This window comes from Ambystoma mexicanum, chromosome 5q (assembly GCF_040938575.1).
Source record: "Ambystoma mexicanum isolate Mex_15411 chromosome 5q, UKY_AmexF1_1, whole genome shotgun sequence".
Classification (NCBI taxonomy): Eukaryota; Metazoa; Chordata; class Amphibia; order Caudata; family Ambystomatidae; genus Ambystoma; species Ambystoma mexicanum.
In genome coordinates, this window is record NC_090933.1 from 1,276,762,553 (window position 1) to 1,276,779,057 (window position 16,505).

General features: G+C 45.7%; 1 protein-coding gene across 4 annotated transcripts in view; it reads right to left on the minus strand.

Annotated features, from left to right (window-relative positions):
* Positions 1–13,117, minus strand: part of PUF60 (poly(U) binding splicing factor 60) — a 243,117-nt gene extending 230,000 nt beyond the window's left edge. For 3 of the 4 annotated variants that reach the window (XM_069621851.1, XM_069621849.1, XM_069621848.1), the window contains exon 1: positions 12,962–13,117. In XM_069621851.1, the coding sequence (XP_069477952.1) occupies positions 12,962–12,982 (21 nt within the window). In that variant the 5' untranslated portion in view covers positions 12,983–13,117. The remainder of the gene's footprint in view (positions 1–12,961) is intronic. The other variant, XM_069621850.1, reaches the window with a different exon arrangement.
* Between the last annotated feature and the right edge of the window lie 3,388 nt (positions 13,118–16,505).

Sequence of the window (16,505 nt, forward strand, 5' to 3'; positions counted from 1 at the left end):
TGCCACTGTTTCACTTGTCCTGCCAAAAATAGCTGTGCCAGTTGCTGTTTTGTTTCACCTTGTACTTCTGAAATCGAATCTAGCTTAGCTAGTGTCTGCTTGGTGTCTTCATTAGCTGGTGCGTATCCTTCTCATCTCTCCCCCTTCTGCCCCCCTCTCCCGTTCCTCCACGTACATTAGTGTTTCAGACAAGTGTTCCACCCCCCCCCCCCACCATTGCAGCCAACCATGTCTCTCCTATCCTCTCCAATTGCTTCACTATCTCCTATCCTTCTTCCATCACTAAATATGACTGGAAGAAACTTAACGACTTACTGGGCTCCAACCATGGCCTTCCTATTGCAGACACTTTTGTGACGCCTTCTGCCAGAGACTGTCACTGACATCCTCTTCTTCGTTAACGCACCTGACCTATGGACTTGCTACATGGTCGGCTTTCTCTACCGCCTCGCCTCCCATTAATGGTGGCACTCACTGGGAGGTTCTTCTTGACCTCTTCGCCATTTCCAGAGTCATCATTAATGTTTATCTCAATGGAACCATCATGGTTCAGGGTTCTCAACCCAACCTACTCTTCAAAAGGCTCCTGGCTCTCCTCTCTAACCTCACTGCACCCTTCGGCCAGGCTCCCTTGCCTTCTGTGCCCTCTTCCTCCTCCTCTGCACAGGCCCCCTTGCCTTCCTCCTCCTCTGTACAGGTACCCCTGCCTTGCCGTACTGTCCCAGCTCCCTTGTCGGCCTTGGCTCCTTCGCCATCCTCTACTATTCCTCTGGCCATCCTCAAGAGGGTCTGTGGGGGGGGGAGCAGTAGACTGTCCCCTGTGCTCCCCACCCCAGGAAAACCTTTAAAGATGTCAAGCTGCTCCACATTGCCACTCTCAACCCTCGCTCTGCCGTCGACATTAGTCACCTCCTCAAACTCACGGGCCTTGATCTGCTCGCCCTCACAGAGACATGGTTCAAGGATAGCTCCATCACAAGCTTTGACACACTCCGCCCTGAAGGCTACACAACACTTTCTGCGCAGAGGCCTGAGACAGGTGGCGGAGCGGCACTTATCTTCCCAGAATGGATGGATACCTGTGTCCATCATCCATACTCAGGCCTACTCTCCTTCGAGTGCCTAGTGTGCAGACTCTCACTCACCCCTAAATCCTCTCTCCTTACGGCCACCTTGGCAGTCCATTCAGATGGGTGATCTGAACATCCATCTGGACTCTCCTGACTCGGGTCCTTTCCGCAACCTTTACGACTCACTCTCACCATCCTACCCTCTGGCTCCACACACACCGCTGGCAACACCTTGGATGCTCTCATTTCCACCGACATCCCTCTATCCCTCTCACTAACTCCCTTCTCTTGGACTATATTCTCTCAACACACCTGAAGCTCTCCTCTTGCAGCAGCACACCCTGCACGGCCACTCGGTTTCAAAGTCACCAGACCCATGAATAAAGTGACAGTAGTTGCCTTTGCCTCCACCTACTCATCCTCCCACTGCTGCGGCCCACCCTGACACAGCCGTCACTAACCTCAATCTTTCTATCTCCATCACTCTTGCCCCCCTTATGGGGGTCCGACTGAAGCCTTCCAAAAAGTACAACTCTTGGTACGACTCCGATCTGGCTAGAAGGCGAACCACCTGACAAACTGGCCTGCCGCCTCAAGGCAATACCTAACTCTGCACCAGCTCCAAAAAAGAGCCTTTATTCAAGTCTGCACCTCCGCGGCAGCAAGCAACACGGCCGAACTCTTCAAAGTCTGTAAGGAACTGTCCACTCCTTCAGCAGCCTCTTCTATCACACCCACTCAGGACCGTGCTTGGCACTGGCTGCACATTTCAACACAAAATCCCAAGATATCCTATATCCTTTCCTCCCCCTCTACAGCACACACCAACACCGTAGCCTCCCATGGCACACCTGATGAGGTCTCCAACCAAGTCCGGTCTATGAAGGCTTCAGCCAAACAGGTAAACCCCTACCCCTCCAAAACCATTAAGGAGAATATGGACTCCCTCGCCTCAGCCTTGGCTGATCTTTGCAATCTCTCCTTTCCATGAGTATCTTCCCAACTGCTCTTAAACACTCCCTTGTGCACCCTCTGCTCAAGAAACCCCCTGCCGAACCCTTCCATTTCAGCAAACTACAGCCCTATCTCCATCACTCCTTTCCTGGGCAAACCCTTGGGCAAGTTGGCTATTTCTCAGCTCACCCTCCACACTGATTCTATTGGTAGCTTTCACAACCATCAGTCTGTCTTTAGAGCATCCAGAGGCACGGAAACTGCTCTCCTGAAAACCTGTGAAGACATGCTCTCAAACCTTGACACTAACACTCCCTCTGTCATCATTCTCCTTGACCTCTCCTCCGCCTTTGACACAGTTAACCAAAACATCCCAATTGCTCATCTCCGCGATACATCGGGAATCACAGGTCAGGTTCTGGAATGGTCAACCTCCTTTCTCTCCGATCGCCCATCCCAGGTGAACTCAGAACTTTCCTCTTGACTGTCGTTCTCTCAACTGCAGGCGTTTCCCCAGGGACCTAACCTATCCCCCTGGTTCTTCAACATCTATATGGCTGCATTCGCACATTCGATTGCCACTTTCACCTCTAACTTCTAGTGCTACGCAGATGACATGCAACTATCCTTCAGGCTACCCTCAACCGTCTCCTCCTCCACGCTCATATCTGACTGCATGTCCGCTATTCAGTCATGATGGGCTGCAAACGACCTCTGCCTCAGCGCCAGTCACATTAGGACCCCTGCTCCCTCTTTCACTCGGGCCGGTCTCCCATGGCCCAGTAGCCGAGCCCACCTGCGAGGCTAAAAACCCTTGGGTCATCTTTGACTCCACTCTCCCCTTCTCCCAAATTTTGGACATCTCTAAAAAAAAATCTAACCATCAGCTACACCTCCTCAGAGGTACTCTACCTTTTCTCACTTTCCACCAGCGGCTCACTGTCGCCAGAGTCCTGGTTGTCTCTAGGCTGGACTACTTCGTTAGCCTCTTCCTCAACCTCCCTGCGCCCTCTGCAACTCATCCAGAACAGAACCGCAAGACTTATCCTTGGTCTCAAGCTCAGGGACCGCATCTCTCTGGCGCTGAAATCACTTCACTGGCTCCCAGTGGCTGCAAGAATCAAGTTCAAGACCCTCTGCATTGTCCACAAGGCTTTCTGGGGCCTGTGACCTACCTACCTGCAACAGTGCCTCCCTAAATACGGTCCTTCAGGAGCCCTCTGCTCATCTACCTCCAACCTTCTGCAAGTGAGCCGGTTCTCCAAGCAGAGATTTGGAGGGAGATACTTATCCTCAGCAGGTGCCTCCCTTTGGAACAGCCTCCCTGTCGCCCTCAGTCTTGAGCCTGATCTTCTTAAGTTCCGGAAACTCCTCAGGATCTTCCTCTTCTCTTCCTGCTCTCTCCCTCTGCCCTGCTAATCTAGCTCTCTGCTCTTTCCCACTCTCCTTCCTACAGCTTTCACTGACTGGCTGCCTGGGGTACCTCAGTCTCTCACAGGTCCCAGGCACCCCCGCCAGTCCTCTCTCACAATTGCGTCAGGCCCTACACCCCACCCTTACTGCATTCTGGAAGATCCCTAGGGAGTGGCTCTCTCTGCACTTACCCCACTCTACACTGGCTGGATGCACTTGGAACCCCTGCCCCCACCCCCGTGACCTCCTATTTGCTGTGTCTCAGTTGTAAATTTAATATATGCACTTACTCTGCCTGTGCAGACTTATCGTCTCAGAATTTCAAGGGCTATGAGCGACCGTATGTTTTTTCCATGGCCCCACCCTGCTTGAGCGCTTTGATACACTTGTCTGTGTATAGGCGCTTTATGCATAAACAGTACCAACTATATTTCATTTTGCTGGGGAAGATGCATCATATAGACATGTGAACACTTCTTTTGAAAATGTACATGATCACATTGCCAAATGCTTTGGATGGCAAACCAAGTTCTGTGACTTGCCTTGCATAGATCTTTGTATCTGGTGCTCAACCCAAAAGCTGATCCCATACTACTTGACATTCTATCGTATCAACCTGTTTCTTTTCACCGGCTACCCTGAAAGTGAGATGGCCGCAAACTACAATACTCCACCTAATTTGGCCAGCTCTCTACCTACTAATCCATCCACTCTGCTTAGTCTCTTACTTTCTTTCCTCTTACATAATACATAACGCTAATTAGAGGTTTGCACAAAGTAGTGATTAATAGTTCAATCCAGTCTGTACATCTACATATCTACTGCACTAGCACACACTGTATTAAGCCTCCAGAGCTCTCTTTGCTCTATGATTAGGATTGCATTATATATTGGCACCTGTGGGAGACAGCTGCCCAAACTGCTTTCAGAGCCTTTTTCACAATAGGCTTTTTTCTTGTCCATTCATGCAACCAAACTTAACTCATCCAGGACTCAAAGTCTACTCATCCACTCGCCTAGTCAAGTAGATTTTTGGAAAGGATACCATTTGCAGGGGGTGTTTGAAACTTGTACTTAACATTTACTTTGTTGGAAGTAAATGTTTAACTGGGCATGGCTGGCAGCAGTGTGTAAAAAAGTGGATCTGTGACGACATGCACCGTTTTAAAGAAAGCTCATTTCCATTAGTCGTCATCTTTTGCCATTTGTCAGGTGCATTTCTCTTAGGTCGAGTAGGTAAACTAAGTGACCTGCAGGTCTAGCAGAATTTTAAAGAATTTGCAAGGCCCGACTCCTCTCACGAATGTCTTACTTCAGCGGTACACAAAAAGGTTCCATCGTTGCTCCTTTTATGTCCTGTGTACAAATAACTTCTGGTGATAATATTAGTACAAAATTGCTAATCAAATGGGGTTGTTTGCTAATCAAGAACATTTTAATTAGCAATCTCTGCTAATCAATTTTTTTTATAACTAATGCATGCCTTCCTGAGGCACCCGAAAACTTTGATATGTCCCCTGTGTGCTCCGTTGGTACTGCTGCAATATGCTCATCTTTCTGAACAGTCTGCAAGGGTCCTTCTGTGGCATTCCGACAGCCTGTCTCAGGCCCCCTCCAGACTCTTAGCAACAGAAGAGGCACAAAAACCATGCAACCAAATTTGATCCAGGCATCAAAATGAAAGTATGCACCCACACTTCCATAGCCGTTTCTGCAGCATCCATCATTGTAGAACCGTCTTCAGGTCATCTGAGACAGTCACTGGTCCTTTTCTTCAGGTACAGAATATCAACTGTGCTTTTATGACTTCAAGTCTTTTTTCTGTGGACTTGAGTACCAATCGGAAACCATCTTCTTTGGGACTGTGGTCCTGAAGTCTTCTTGCTCCTCAGCAGGATGCATAAAGTCATCTCTGGATCTATGAACTATAACCTATACTTCACTTTTCATCACAATTGGGAGACCTATTGGGTTTGTCCCATTAAACTCGAGGGATACACATTCTGGGACTAAAATAGGGCAAATAGACAAACTACAGTTATCAAATTGCAACTAAAGATTAATCAAAGTTTAATAAATTATCTTAACATTTATAGCCATGAAAAAGCACCAAAGCATGTGTCCGCTTATGCTAAACCTGAGGAATTAATGCATAATGAGCAATGCCCAATACGTGTTTAAACAATTAAAGATTAACCAATAAAGAAAAGTGAAATTTCAACAATTTGTCTGTGGAATAATTTCGAACACAGCACAAGCAAACAGCATTGAGGCACACAAACAGTTGTGCATCTAGGCATAGCTGTGGTGCAAGACCAACATAGTAGATCAGCAGCGTATGTGTTACAAATCCACCCCTCTCCAAAATAAACAAAAGCTCAAAATTATGTGAACGCCGTACTGCTAATCCGGTTGCCACATTTTTTCCATTAGACTGACAGTAACTTCATTCAAGACTGCACTTAAGAGTAAGCACCGGACATTAGATCCAAGAAACACCATCAATTCCAGGGCTTGTCCCAAGGACACATACAAGCAGACCAAAGAAAATAAATCATGTTAAATAAAGGGTTGATACACAGCACTTAATCTTTAGAGCTAAACCGGCCATTGTATAAGTGGGGAAATTAGCTCCCCTGACCCACAAATTTTGATCAAGATTCTCCAGCCAGACATAAGCACAATTGGCCACAGTTCTAGTGTATAAGGTATGGATTTACATTTGATTGACAGACACCTCACAGGTTCTTTTTTTTAATTTATAATTTAAGGAAAGACATGCACTTGCTGCTTTTGTGATTGCTTGGTGTAGAAAGCTGAACGACGAATTGAAAACTATTTTGAATTCAGGTACCCACCTAAAACAGGAGGCCTCTTTGAGAGGATAACAGGTTATGAACGATAGATAGCATTTACCCCACTGTCTATCATAGTATGCGAAGTTTGTACATCATTTCTCATTGTGTCCTAAAGCCAACCGGTATTGGGAACATTTGCAGTTTCAAATGCGGGCCAAAAAGACCTCAATATTGTAGAATGGCAGTAGTTATCCAAATAAAAGTGTAGAGTATTATGTACTTGGTAGCTCATCACATTTCTAGCGCCGAGTCCAGGTACAGCAGGCATCAAAATGTGCACTTGCAACCAGTGCTCCAGATCTGGAAGTGGGGGTATTTTACTCCCTATTTTTTTAAGTTGGGAGAAAACTCATTTTAGGGAGTACAAATGTGAGTCCAATTCCCAAACTGAGTATTTTATAAGCAAGTAGAAATATGTTTTAACTGAAAAAAAATGTTTTTAGTAATTTATTACTTTGCACCTATTTATTCATAAATGTTTGCTTCTTCCAATCAGGCTGTTAAAATAGTGTCTTCTTGTGGTACTACCACCTTCCAATCCTATCCATTGAGCCGCGTGGGTTAAAGCAGGGGTGAAAGATTCTACATGTCTTTTTCCTATATTTTTTATTGGGAGCATTTGCCAATTTTTAAGGAGTAAAAGCGGCCAATACTCACCTTATCTGTAGGGCTGCTCGTCACTAACCACTGGAGAGTGATCATTGATTTAACGAATAAGAAAAGGATGTGCTCAGTGCATGTGGAGATCTGAGGGGGTGAGTGGATTTTTAGGACCGGATAATGTTGGACATTATCACATATGTTTTATAGCGCAAATTTAGCTCTGCGGTAACTGATCGCTGTACAGGTCAGAGCAAAATATTGGTAGCTAGAACTTAAGCCATCAAGTAAACATTAGTAAGAATGATAAGAGTACAATAGAAGGATAGTGCACAAGATAGTTGGAATCTAGATTACAACAAGGTGGTGTGGGAAGAGCCAGCTCTTCAGCTTTTTCCTGGCGAGGCATGTGGTTCTCAAACCAATCATAGCTGGGATAGGTAGCCAGCAGAATTAAAAGGTGGCAGTGGTCAAATTTCCTAGAACCGACAAGGGGGTAAGTTGCAGTATGGTTGGCAGCTTTGAGGGGGGCCTTGTGAACAGCTAGGAATCTTGCAATGACAGCGTTACCCCCATATATATGCAGTATCAATAGAGCCTGCCGACCCAGGAAGGGCTTGTTCTTGGGGAGTAAGGATCCAATACCAAATCGTTTTAGGTTTTCTCACAATATGTTGTTGAAAGGATTCCACATTGAATCCTATGGATTTTGCCAGGTTACTTCTTTAAAGCCTGGGACCGCAAATAAAGGGAAGATTTTGGACACAGCTCCTTACACTACGGGCGGCACTAGGGATTCAGGAAAGTATGAACTTTTGGTTGAGCGATTTCCACATTTTGCAGCAAAGAAAAAGATATTGAGGCACAAATATGTGCATTTTAGCCAGCCAGTCGTGCACTAGATTCTAACAGGAGGCTTTGAAACAACCTGATAGGATTTACCTTTGAATGGAGCATGAATACTTAGCTACCTGTTGCATGAGTACACGGTTCAATGTCCCCTCCATGTGGGTGAAGACCACTGATCAGAGGAGGAATAGTGATGCTAGGGCTCATAATAGACAACTGCTTGAAGACCTTTGGCACTTGCCTGTATTAAGTACCATGAGACAAGGACAGCTAGGTAACCCAGAGGAAGTCTTCAGCCTATGGGGGGCAGACGTGCGAGTGTAGAGGGGAGCGCCAGTTCTGTGTGATTCTCTCAAGAAGAACCCAGCATCCTCAAATCCAAAGCAATTACCCCCGACACTACCTGCTGCATAGAAGACAAAGAAAGGGCTTGGGGGCTGTTTTAAATGTCACGCTGTGCCTAATCGCAATCGTACTACGAGACCGCTTTACTCATCGGACGGCCTACGGATAGGTTTGAGGAGGACCCTGAGATACTACTGGACTGAACATGATGCTTATCCCTATGGTTCAGAATGCCCATAAAGACGTCAATACAGTAACCAAACACCATCAGGCCACACATTTGTGGATACAGGACATGGTGCTTAAATACAGTTGAGTATCAACTCAAAGCCATAGGAGGCGACTAAAAGATCTGCTTGATGCTTCCAAGGAGACTATGGCAGAGAAAGTGTGGCCAGGTTTTTCTTTTACAGGCACTGCGATTTTACACTGGGCATTTGTTAGGTAGATTTTTCACAAGCTCTCTTGTCGATATCTCTAGGTGCAATTTACGGGTAAAGGTACAGTTCGTTATTTCCTCAAACTCTGTAAGTGGTAGTGGTAGACTAGCAGCGCAGTCCCATCTCTCAAAGGACTGGAAGCTATTTAGCTCCTGCTTCTACCCTACGAGAGCCTGGTTAGCTTAAAACAACAGTTACAAGGAACTACTTTTGGCTCTGAGGCCAACAAGAGCTTTACAAACACGCATAAGTGACAAACATGCATACACAAGTGACATCAATTTTGAGAATAGAGTTTAAAAAAGATACATCTAGGCCATATTCCAATATAATGGACCCTACATAACGGGGAAACATTTGTGTGTGAATCTCATGTGAAAGTAAGATTTGCAGTGCAGCGTGTTCCCCAGTGGTAGCTCTTGCTTACTGGGTAATGCCGACACCCAGAAACTTGTTTTAGCTCCCACTCAACGAATCTTAATTTCAAACCCTGCTGTACACACTTCATTTATACCCAAGGAGAGAATGTGTACACACTTTTTTGCACAAGTTTTCAGAGAAACCACTGCATTTTCTTTTCTGGGAAATACAACAGGTAAGCACTTCACTTTTTCAATCTAAGCCAGAGAGTTTCAAGATACAATTGGAGACTAGCCTTTCCATCCCCGCCCGACCCCCACACCTCATTTTGTATGATCCATTCCCTTTAAATATGTCCCAATTCTTTTTCATTAAAATTCTGAAATACTCCCAAGTTAATGTGCTTGTAAAGGAACAGCTGTCCTGGGGAGGCAAAGGTAGCTCCTTGTTTCAAGCTAGCCAATGTTGGGAAGAAACTAGGGTCCACCTGAAACCCAAAGCGCATTAGAGTTAGGCAAGACCTCTTTAAGGCGCTATAATGGACATGGGGCGAGATGGGGCACTGGGAAGGCTCTCATATGCAAACATAATCACAGACATAGGCAAGCAGTGAAGAAGGTAGTTCTTGTCTAAATATAAGGCATAATTAACTATTAGTTGGATAGATATGTAATGTCAGATCCCAGGCATTTTAAAAGCTTAACTAGTGCTGTAGATTTTTATTTTGCATTTTTAAAGTGCTCACACAGCCCGGGGCATCGAGGCGCTGTTACAGAATTGTTTTTGTATTGTTGTTATCTTAGTTGCATATTTATAACGCGCTTAAATACCCAGAAGTTTCTAAGCACGGACCCGGGGATTGAACCTGTGTTTCTTTGTGTGGTCTTCCAAGGCAAGCATGTTGCCACTGAGCTATCCTCCTGGGAGGATGAATCAAACCCCCCTTCTTCCCAGAAGGAATGTGGCCTGTGGGATTCAAAATAGACTGCAGGCTTAGTGAGCAGTGTCCATCACCATGGCCAGCACAAACTGACTCGCCGGGTGTCCACTGTCCATCAAGAGTCAATGCCCGTAAAAAATAGGACTATGTTACTGTGTGGCAAAATACAGAATGGGATAAAGTCAAAGTATAAAGTGTGGAGGAAACTACAGGACCCAGATAACGTTAGCAGGAGGAGTGACATAGGGATAGAATTAATAAAAATGTTGTACACAAAAAACAATGTTTAGTTTTTCCTTGGGCTAGGCCTCAAGGTTTGTAAAAGTCTGCAGAGCGGCAGTGTGTTTTTGCATAGCTAGCAAAATGTAGAACTGCATGCCCTGACAAAACAGCTATCAACTAAGAAAGAAGGCTTTGGAGCACCTCTATTATGGGGAAAGGAAGGATCGGGATGAAGCCATGATCCAGCTCCGGTGACATCACCAATGGCAAGCTGGACCTATATAAACCCTTGCTTGAGACCACTCTGGCAGGAAAGGAACATGAAGAGGGACAGGAGAAGACCGTTCAGGGAGCAGAGTCATTTGCTACCATCCTCATTGTTGACTTATTTCCCTAGAGGGGTGCATTGATTCTGGTGTGAGCGTAATTAGGAACACCCTTACACCAGGCTCTCCTACGCTGGAAGTGGGAGCAAATTGGCTCCCAGCAGTTTTCGAACCCTGCCTTTAACAAAAGGACCAGAAGGATCAGTTTCTGGAGTTGGTTATGGTAATGTAGCATTGTAGAAAGTAATGGATAGGTGGAAAGCACAGGCCATCAAAGAACAAGGCATATGTACAGCTACCAACTCCGTTTACATGTGTGTGCATGGGCTGTTTGTGGTGGGAACGAGATGTAGTGGTAGGCATCAAAGGTCCCATTCTTTGGAGTCCACAGGGATTTAGGCAGAATTACAAGGTGGTAATTTCAACGATTTTGCTTTTTTTTTGGGGCAGTAAGGTGAGAGGATTTACCTCCAGTATTTTGCTGGTGGAAAACACCCCACTTTACGATCAAAGCTGTCGTGCGCTGGTGCAGTCAACGGCAAGGTTCGAATTTGCTGGGAGCTATGTAGCTCCTGTTTGCAGCCTAGAAGAGCCTGGTTAGCTTGGTACAAACAGTGACCAGGAGCTACTTTTGGCTCGCCAAGCCGACTGATGCTGAACAAATACCTATGCAAATTTAATTGAGGCAATCTATATATACACACATCAGGTCACATCTACACAACATTTAAAGCAAATGGGCTCATAAATAATGGACAAAATTATATGTTTCCATCTTATGTAGAAGTTAGATTTGCAGAATGCTGTGTACTACCACCTTGTTCCCTAGTAGCTCCTGGTCACTGCGTAATGCTGGATTGCTTAACAAATCTTAATTTCGAGCCCCGTAATGTGGCAGTAATTCAGTGGTAACCAGTTGCGACTACATTACCACTGTTTTTCCCTGAAACGCTGTACTCGCAATGAAGCCCAGAATCTTTTAAGAACTCCATAGGAGTTCAAAGATGAGCTAGAGCTGCGACGAATGTTCCATTTTAGGACAGATCCTCCACCTAGTCGGTGCACGGAAGCCAACTGGCTCTTCAAAGTGGCTCATTGACTCAACACTTGGAAATCCAATAAGGTAACTGCCCTCCTAAAAGAGTCCCATCAGCATGCATAGGAATGGAGCAGGAAAATGGAGGGGAGCAGCAGAGGTCAATCTAGGTGCTGCTGGAATCAGCATAGAGTACAGTGTCAAAAAGCAATGTCACTACATTTAATTTATTGGGCATTTGTAAGGCGCTTTATACATCAAGAAATTGTAAACTGGGTATTATTGAACGTAACCCAAAAAAGCTGAATATGTGGCGAAGTTTCCAAATTGCCGACGGAGCTCAAGTTTCACTGCTCAATTAAAAATAGCGACGCTGGACAAATCGCAATATTACTAACTTGAATTCCAAAATTGAGTCTGTAGAAGAGATGCACTTTACGTTATGGAAACATGCGTAATCACATAATTTACTTTAATATTATTCCAGTTATTATAAGGACCATATGTCGCACACCATCAAGTTGTCACTGGGTTTATTAATGCAACTACTTGTATTTTCCAATGGTGCCCTTCGAGTATCAAATACTGACTTCTATTGTCGATCTGCAATATCACTTCTGATAATTTCAATAAACGCCAATGCTAGTTTCAAGTCTTTACTGCTACACGTGTTCAGATGTTGCCATTTATGTCACTAATCAAGTGTATTAAAGGGACCCAAACAAAGGCTGTGATTTCTGAGAATAAGCACGGTGACAGTGGTTTACTTTAAAATTCGAGCCTGATCGGGTATCAGAGAATTCGCAACCTATGTTGAGGCCACTGGAAGCAATTATGGTCCAGCGAGAGGGGAGACACGGTCTTTCTCCGAAGAGTGCGTGAACATACCATCATGATACAGTCCGATACCGGCGTAAAGGTATCAAGACATTGGTGTGCGCACATTCCCTTCGCCTCTACTATGGTCACTCCTTTGCGATCGTCCTTTTTACTCATAATACAACTCGCCCCCATTAGTGTCTTCCTTTCTATTCCAACACTTCAGCACACGCTCATGCTTTTATTTTTTAATGATGAGCCATTTTCTCTCTTGGCACTGCCAGTAATAAAGAGATTGTTATGATCCTGCCTGCTTCACACCAAGCGGATGGAGAACTTGTTATTTCATCAGAATTAACGTTTCATCGCAGACTTGCCCTTCTAGGACCTACTTGAGAATGCGGATCATTTGGCTATCTCTCAGAAGCCTTTCAGAGCATGGGACACCGGTGCAGGAAGCGAGGCGTGACTAGCCGCTGAATACAGGGCGGATGGAATGCGCACTAGCCATGCTCCAGGCACACGGAGGCGCTCCTCCTGAAGGGACTGGAGACGGGGCTCTCCCCCTTCCTACCCCGCCGCCATCTTGTCCCCGCAGCCGAGAACCGGGGAGCTATCTCCAGTTTCTGACACACCGGGCCTCGCGTTGAGAGCGCGAAGCTAGGCCCAGGGGGCTGAAGGAGTAGTAGGTCCCTCACAAGTCCTCTGGGGGAGTCGGGTCTCGCTTACCAGCACCAATGAGGTCGCCATTGATTCCGCTTCCCTCCGTAGCTGTTATTCCTCCGTGCAATACGAACTCTCGCGAGACCTGCGGGAAGCGCTTTTACTTAAAGCTTTCCTTCCTAGTTGCCGTCACGCCGCGAGATTTCGCCTCCCAGCGACTCACGTGGATGCTACGTATATGTCTCGCGCGACTGTGCTGAACGCGCGTCGCGCGTCGCTCGTCGCAAGTGTGTCTGTCTAGTAGACATTAAAGAAAGACTAGATTGACACATGCATCACGTTCTCTGGGTCTGGCCGATAGCCATCTTAGCGTGGCTTGATGGCAGCCTCGTACAGCCCGACATTTTGTATAAGCTGGGGAGGAGATTTTTCTCTCAGGAAGAGGGACAACAGAATGTCACAATTAAAATGCATTGGGGTTAGGATTCTACGTCAAGACTAGGAGGGTCGGTTTATGTTCAACTCAACTCTTTACTTCTTGAGCAGCCAACCAATTAATTTCACATACTTGCCAACATTCTACGACCAAAAAGATGTAGGTTTTTTCAAGTTTCAAAAATAATGCTTAGCATAACAATGACATCACAGGAAATTACGAAACAAACATTGTTGGCATCACTGGAGCATTCTAAAATGCACAACCTATCAAACAGCAAAACATGAAAGATTCTCAAATGTTTAAAATGTATAATTGTGAATGGTAAGTTAACACTGAATTCAATTCATAGCTCTCAACTCACCCGCTTTTGGCGGGTGTCACCCGCCTTGCAAAGGGCTGACTCACCCGCCAAGCCTCCTGCACGCCCATTCATTCCAATGGGCGTCTCACCCGCCAAAAACAAAATCGGGTGATTTCACCCGCCTTTGCAAGACAAATGGTTGAGAGCTATGTCAATTACCTAACTTCACAGAAGCATAGCTCTCAACTCACACGCTTTTGGCGGGTGTCACCCGCCTTGTAAAGGGCTGACTCACCCGCCAAGCCTCCTGCACGCCCATTCATTCGAATGGGCGTCTCACCCGCCAAAAACAACATCGGGTGATTTCACCCGCCTTTGCAACACAAATGGTTGAGAGCTATGCAGAAGGTAATCACACAGAGCTGGTAGGCAACTTTTGCCACTGCTCTGTAGCAGCAGCACGGGCATTACATAAGTATTCCTGCAGTGCAAGATGAATAACTGAACAACATGGAGACTGATACCCCCCTCAGTCTGATGGGCAGATGCTGTGTGATGGTGGTACGCTCTGCCACTTGCCTTCACTGGTGGTTCACCTAAGGCCTGTGCAGGGCAGAGTCATGCAGCTGTCAAGTCAGTGGATGGATCTGAGCACATCACTCAAATGTATCAGTTACGCGCCCGCCACACAGACAGATTAATTGCCTTAGTCACCTAAATTACCTGCCACTGTAAAAAGCAGTAGGATCTGTCGTCCAAATCTGTAGGCAGTAGGACTGCTTAAAAAGCAGTAACCTACTGTCTAAATCAGTAGGGTTGGCAACTATGATTTCTGTAGTATTCTATATATGGCATTGTTATCTCGTTACCTAGCAATGGTGTTCCTGCCTGCTCGTGAGGGTTAGAATGTGTGGGTTTGAATAGGGTTCGTGAGAAGGGTTGGAGAGGGAGAGAGAAGGGGATGGAGGTGTGAGCGGCAGTGCAGGGCGCTGCATCAGTGTATGTAAATAAACTTCTTTATTTACTCTTACCTTGGGGCTCCTGTCGATACATCAATTTGGCGACGAGGATGCCGGCGTCCTGAGGACCCACGGAGTAGAGAGGAGCTTAGAGCGGCCGCTCCGAGCCGACGCGCAGCGTTGCGTTGGCTTGTGCTGATGTGGCCACGGGCAGAGGCATACATAAAAGGAACAATAAGGAGAGTGGATGCTCCGAACTAACGTGTAAAAACACGTTGGTTTGTGCTGTTATCGGAATTGCCCGAAATACATGGGAGAGCGGATGCTCCAAACTAACACGTGATGTCGCGTTGGTTTGTGCTGTGTGATTTCCTTATTCTCCGCCCCCTGCTGTCCGAGAAGCCAGGAAGGACTGTTAGCAGTGCTGTATCCCTGACGTATTAGAAGAAAGGACCTATCCCGGATAATAATCACATGGTCTGTCATTCCGGGAACCAGACGAAATGAAGAGTAGACAATAGCTCTTCATTTTCGTCACAGTAGTTTAAAAAAAAAGGAAAGATAAAGAGGAAAAGGAAGTTCTACACCCTGTACCAATATCCCCAGCAGGAGGAGCACAAGTTTTACAGTAGACAAGTACACCAGGAGACATAATAATTATTTTTTCTCTCCCAATTGATGCTAAGACATCATATAGACATGCAAGGTATTAGCATCCAACCGACGGTGAGTTTTCTTCCAACGCCTGGCAAACCAGTTGTCAATTGGTCAGAATGGAAGGAATTCTGGCTGAACTATGTCCAAACAGTGGACCAGGAGGGTCTTACCCCTCATAAGAAGAAAGTCTTATTACTTCACGCGTTGGGGTTGGAAGGACAAAGGAAGTACAGGGAGCTACCAGAGTTGCCAGTTAACGAAGCTGGTGATGCTGATTAACACGAAAAGACTATAAGACAATTAGACAAGTATTACACCCCTGAGACTAACGTAGCTATAAACAGATACAATTTCTACACCAGGGCTCAAAAGGAACATGAGTCTATCGAAGATTACGTATCAGCTTTAAGAGTCTTGTCACGCACATGTCGTTTTGGCAATGGAAACACTCTGGATGAACTTATAAGAGATCAAATTATCATAAATGCAAGGGATAGTCTAGTCCAAGACAGACTATGGATGGTGGGGAACCCATCCTTGCCGGAGACCATGGCCATTGCCAAACGAATTGAACACAGTCATTTGTGCTCCAAAGAAATGAAACATAAAAAACAGGAGGCTGCCTTATGTTTGCAACAGCAAAATGATAAATCCTCTCTAGAATCTGGAGAACAAGGCACAGTCAACACACTTAGGCCAAGAGAACGCACGGAAGCCAATACTATCAAAAGCAATAAGTCGAGAGGATTTGAGAACAAGGGACACTCGTCCAAAGGGAAGAGTTGGATGAAAACTGAACCTAAACTGATAAATGCACAGTCCAGAGAAGGAGACAGGTGTTGTAATTGTGGAAGATGTGCACATTATGCTTATTCCAAACATTGTCCAGCTATAGGGCAGAAGTGCGGGAATTGTGGTGTAAAAGGGCATTTCGCAGTCACATGTAGACGGAAAAAGAGAATCTCAGTCATACAGGATGAAGATGAAGAATCAGAGGAAGAAAGAGTATTTATGATTCGAGAACCGCCAGAGGGAGAGTTCAAATGCCCAAGCTCTGTCATAATTATTGACAATTGGAAACTCAGAGTGAAGGTGGATAGTTGCTCTCCGTGGACAATCATCACAAAGAGAACCTGGAAGAATATAGTGGTGTGTGGTCTGAAGAGCAGATTAAACGCATCAGACATAAAGAATCCAGGCGGATTTGAGGGGTCCAGGATTAAGATGGTCGGCTGGTTTTCAAGTATTGTTGGA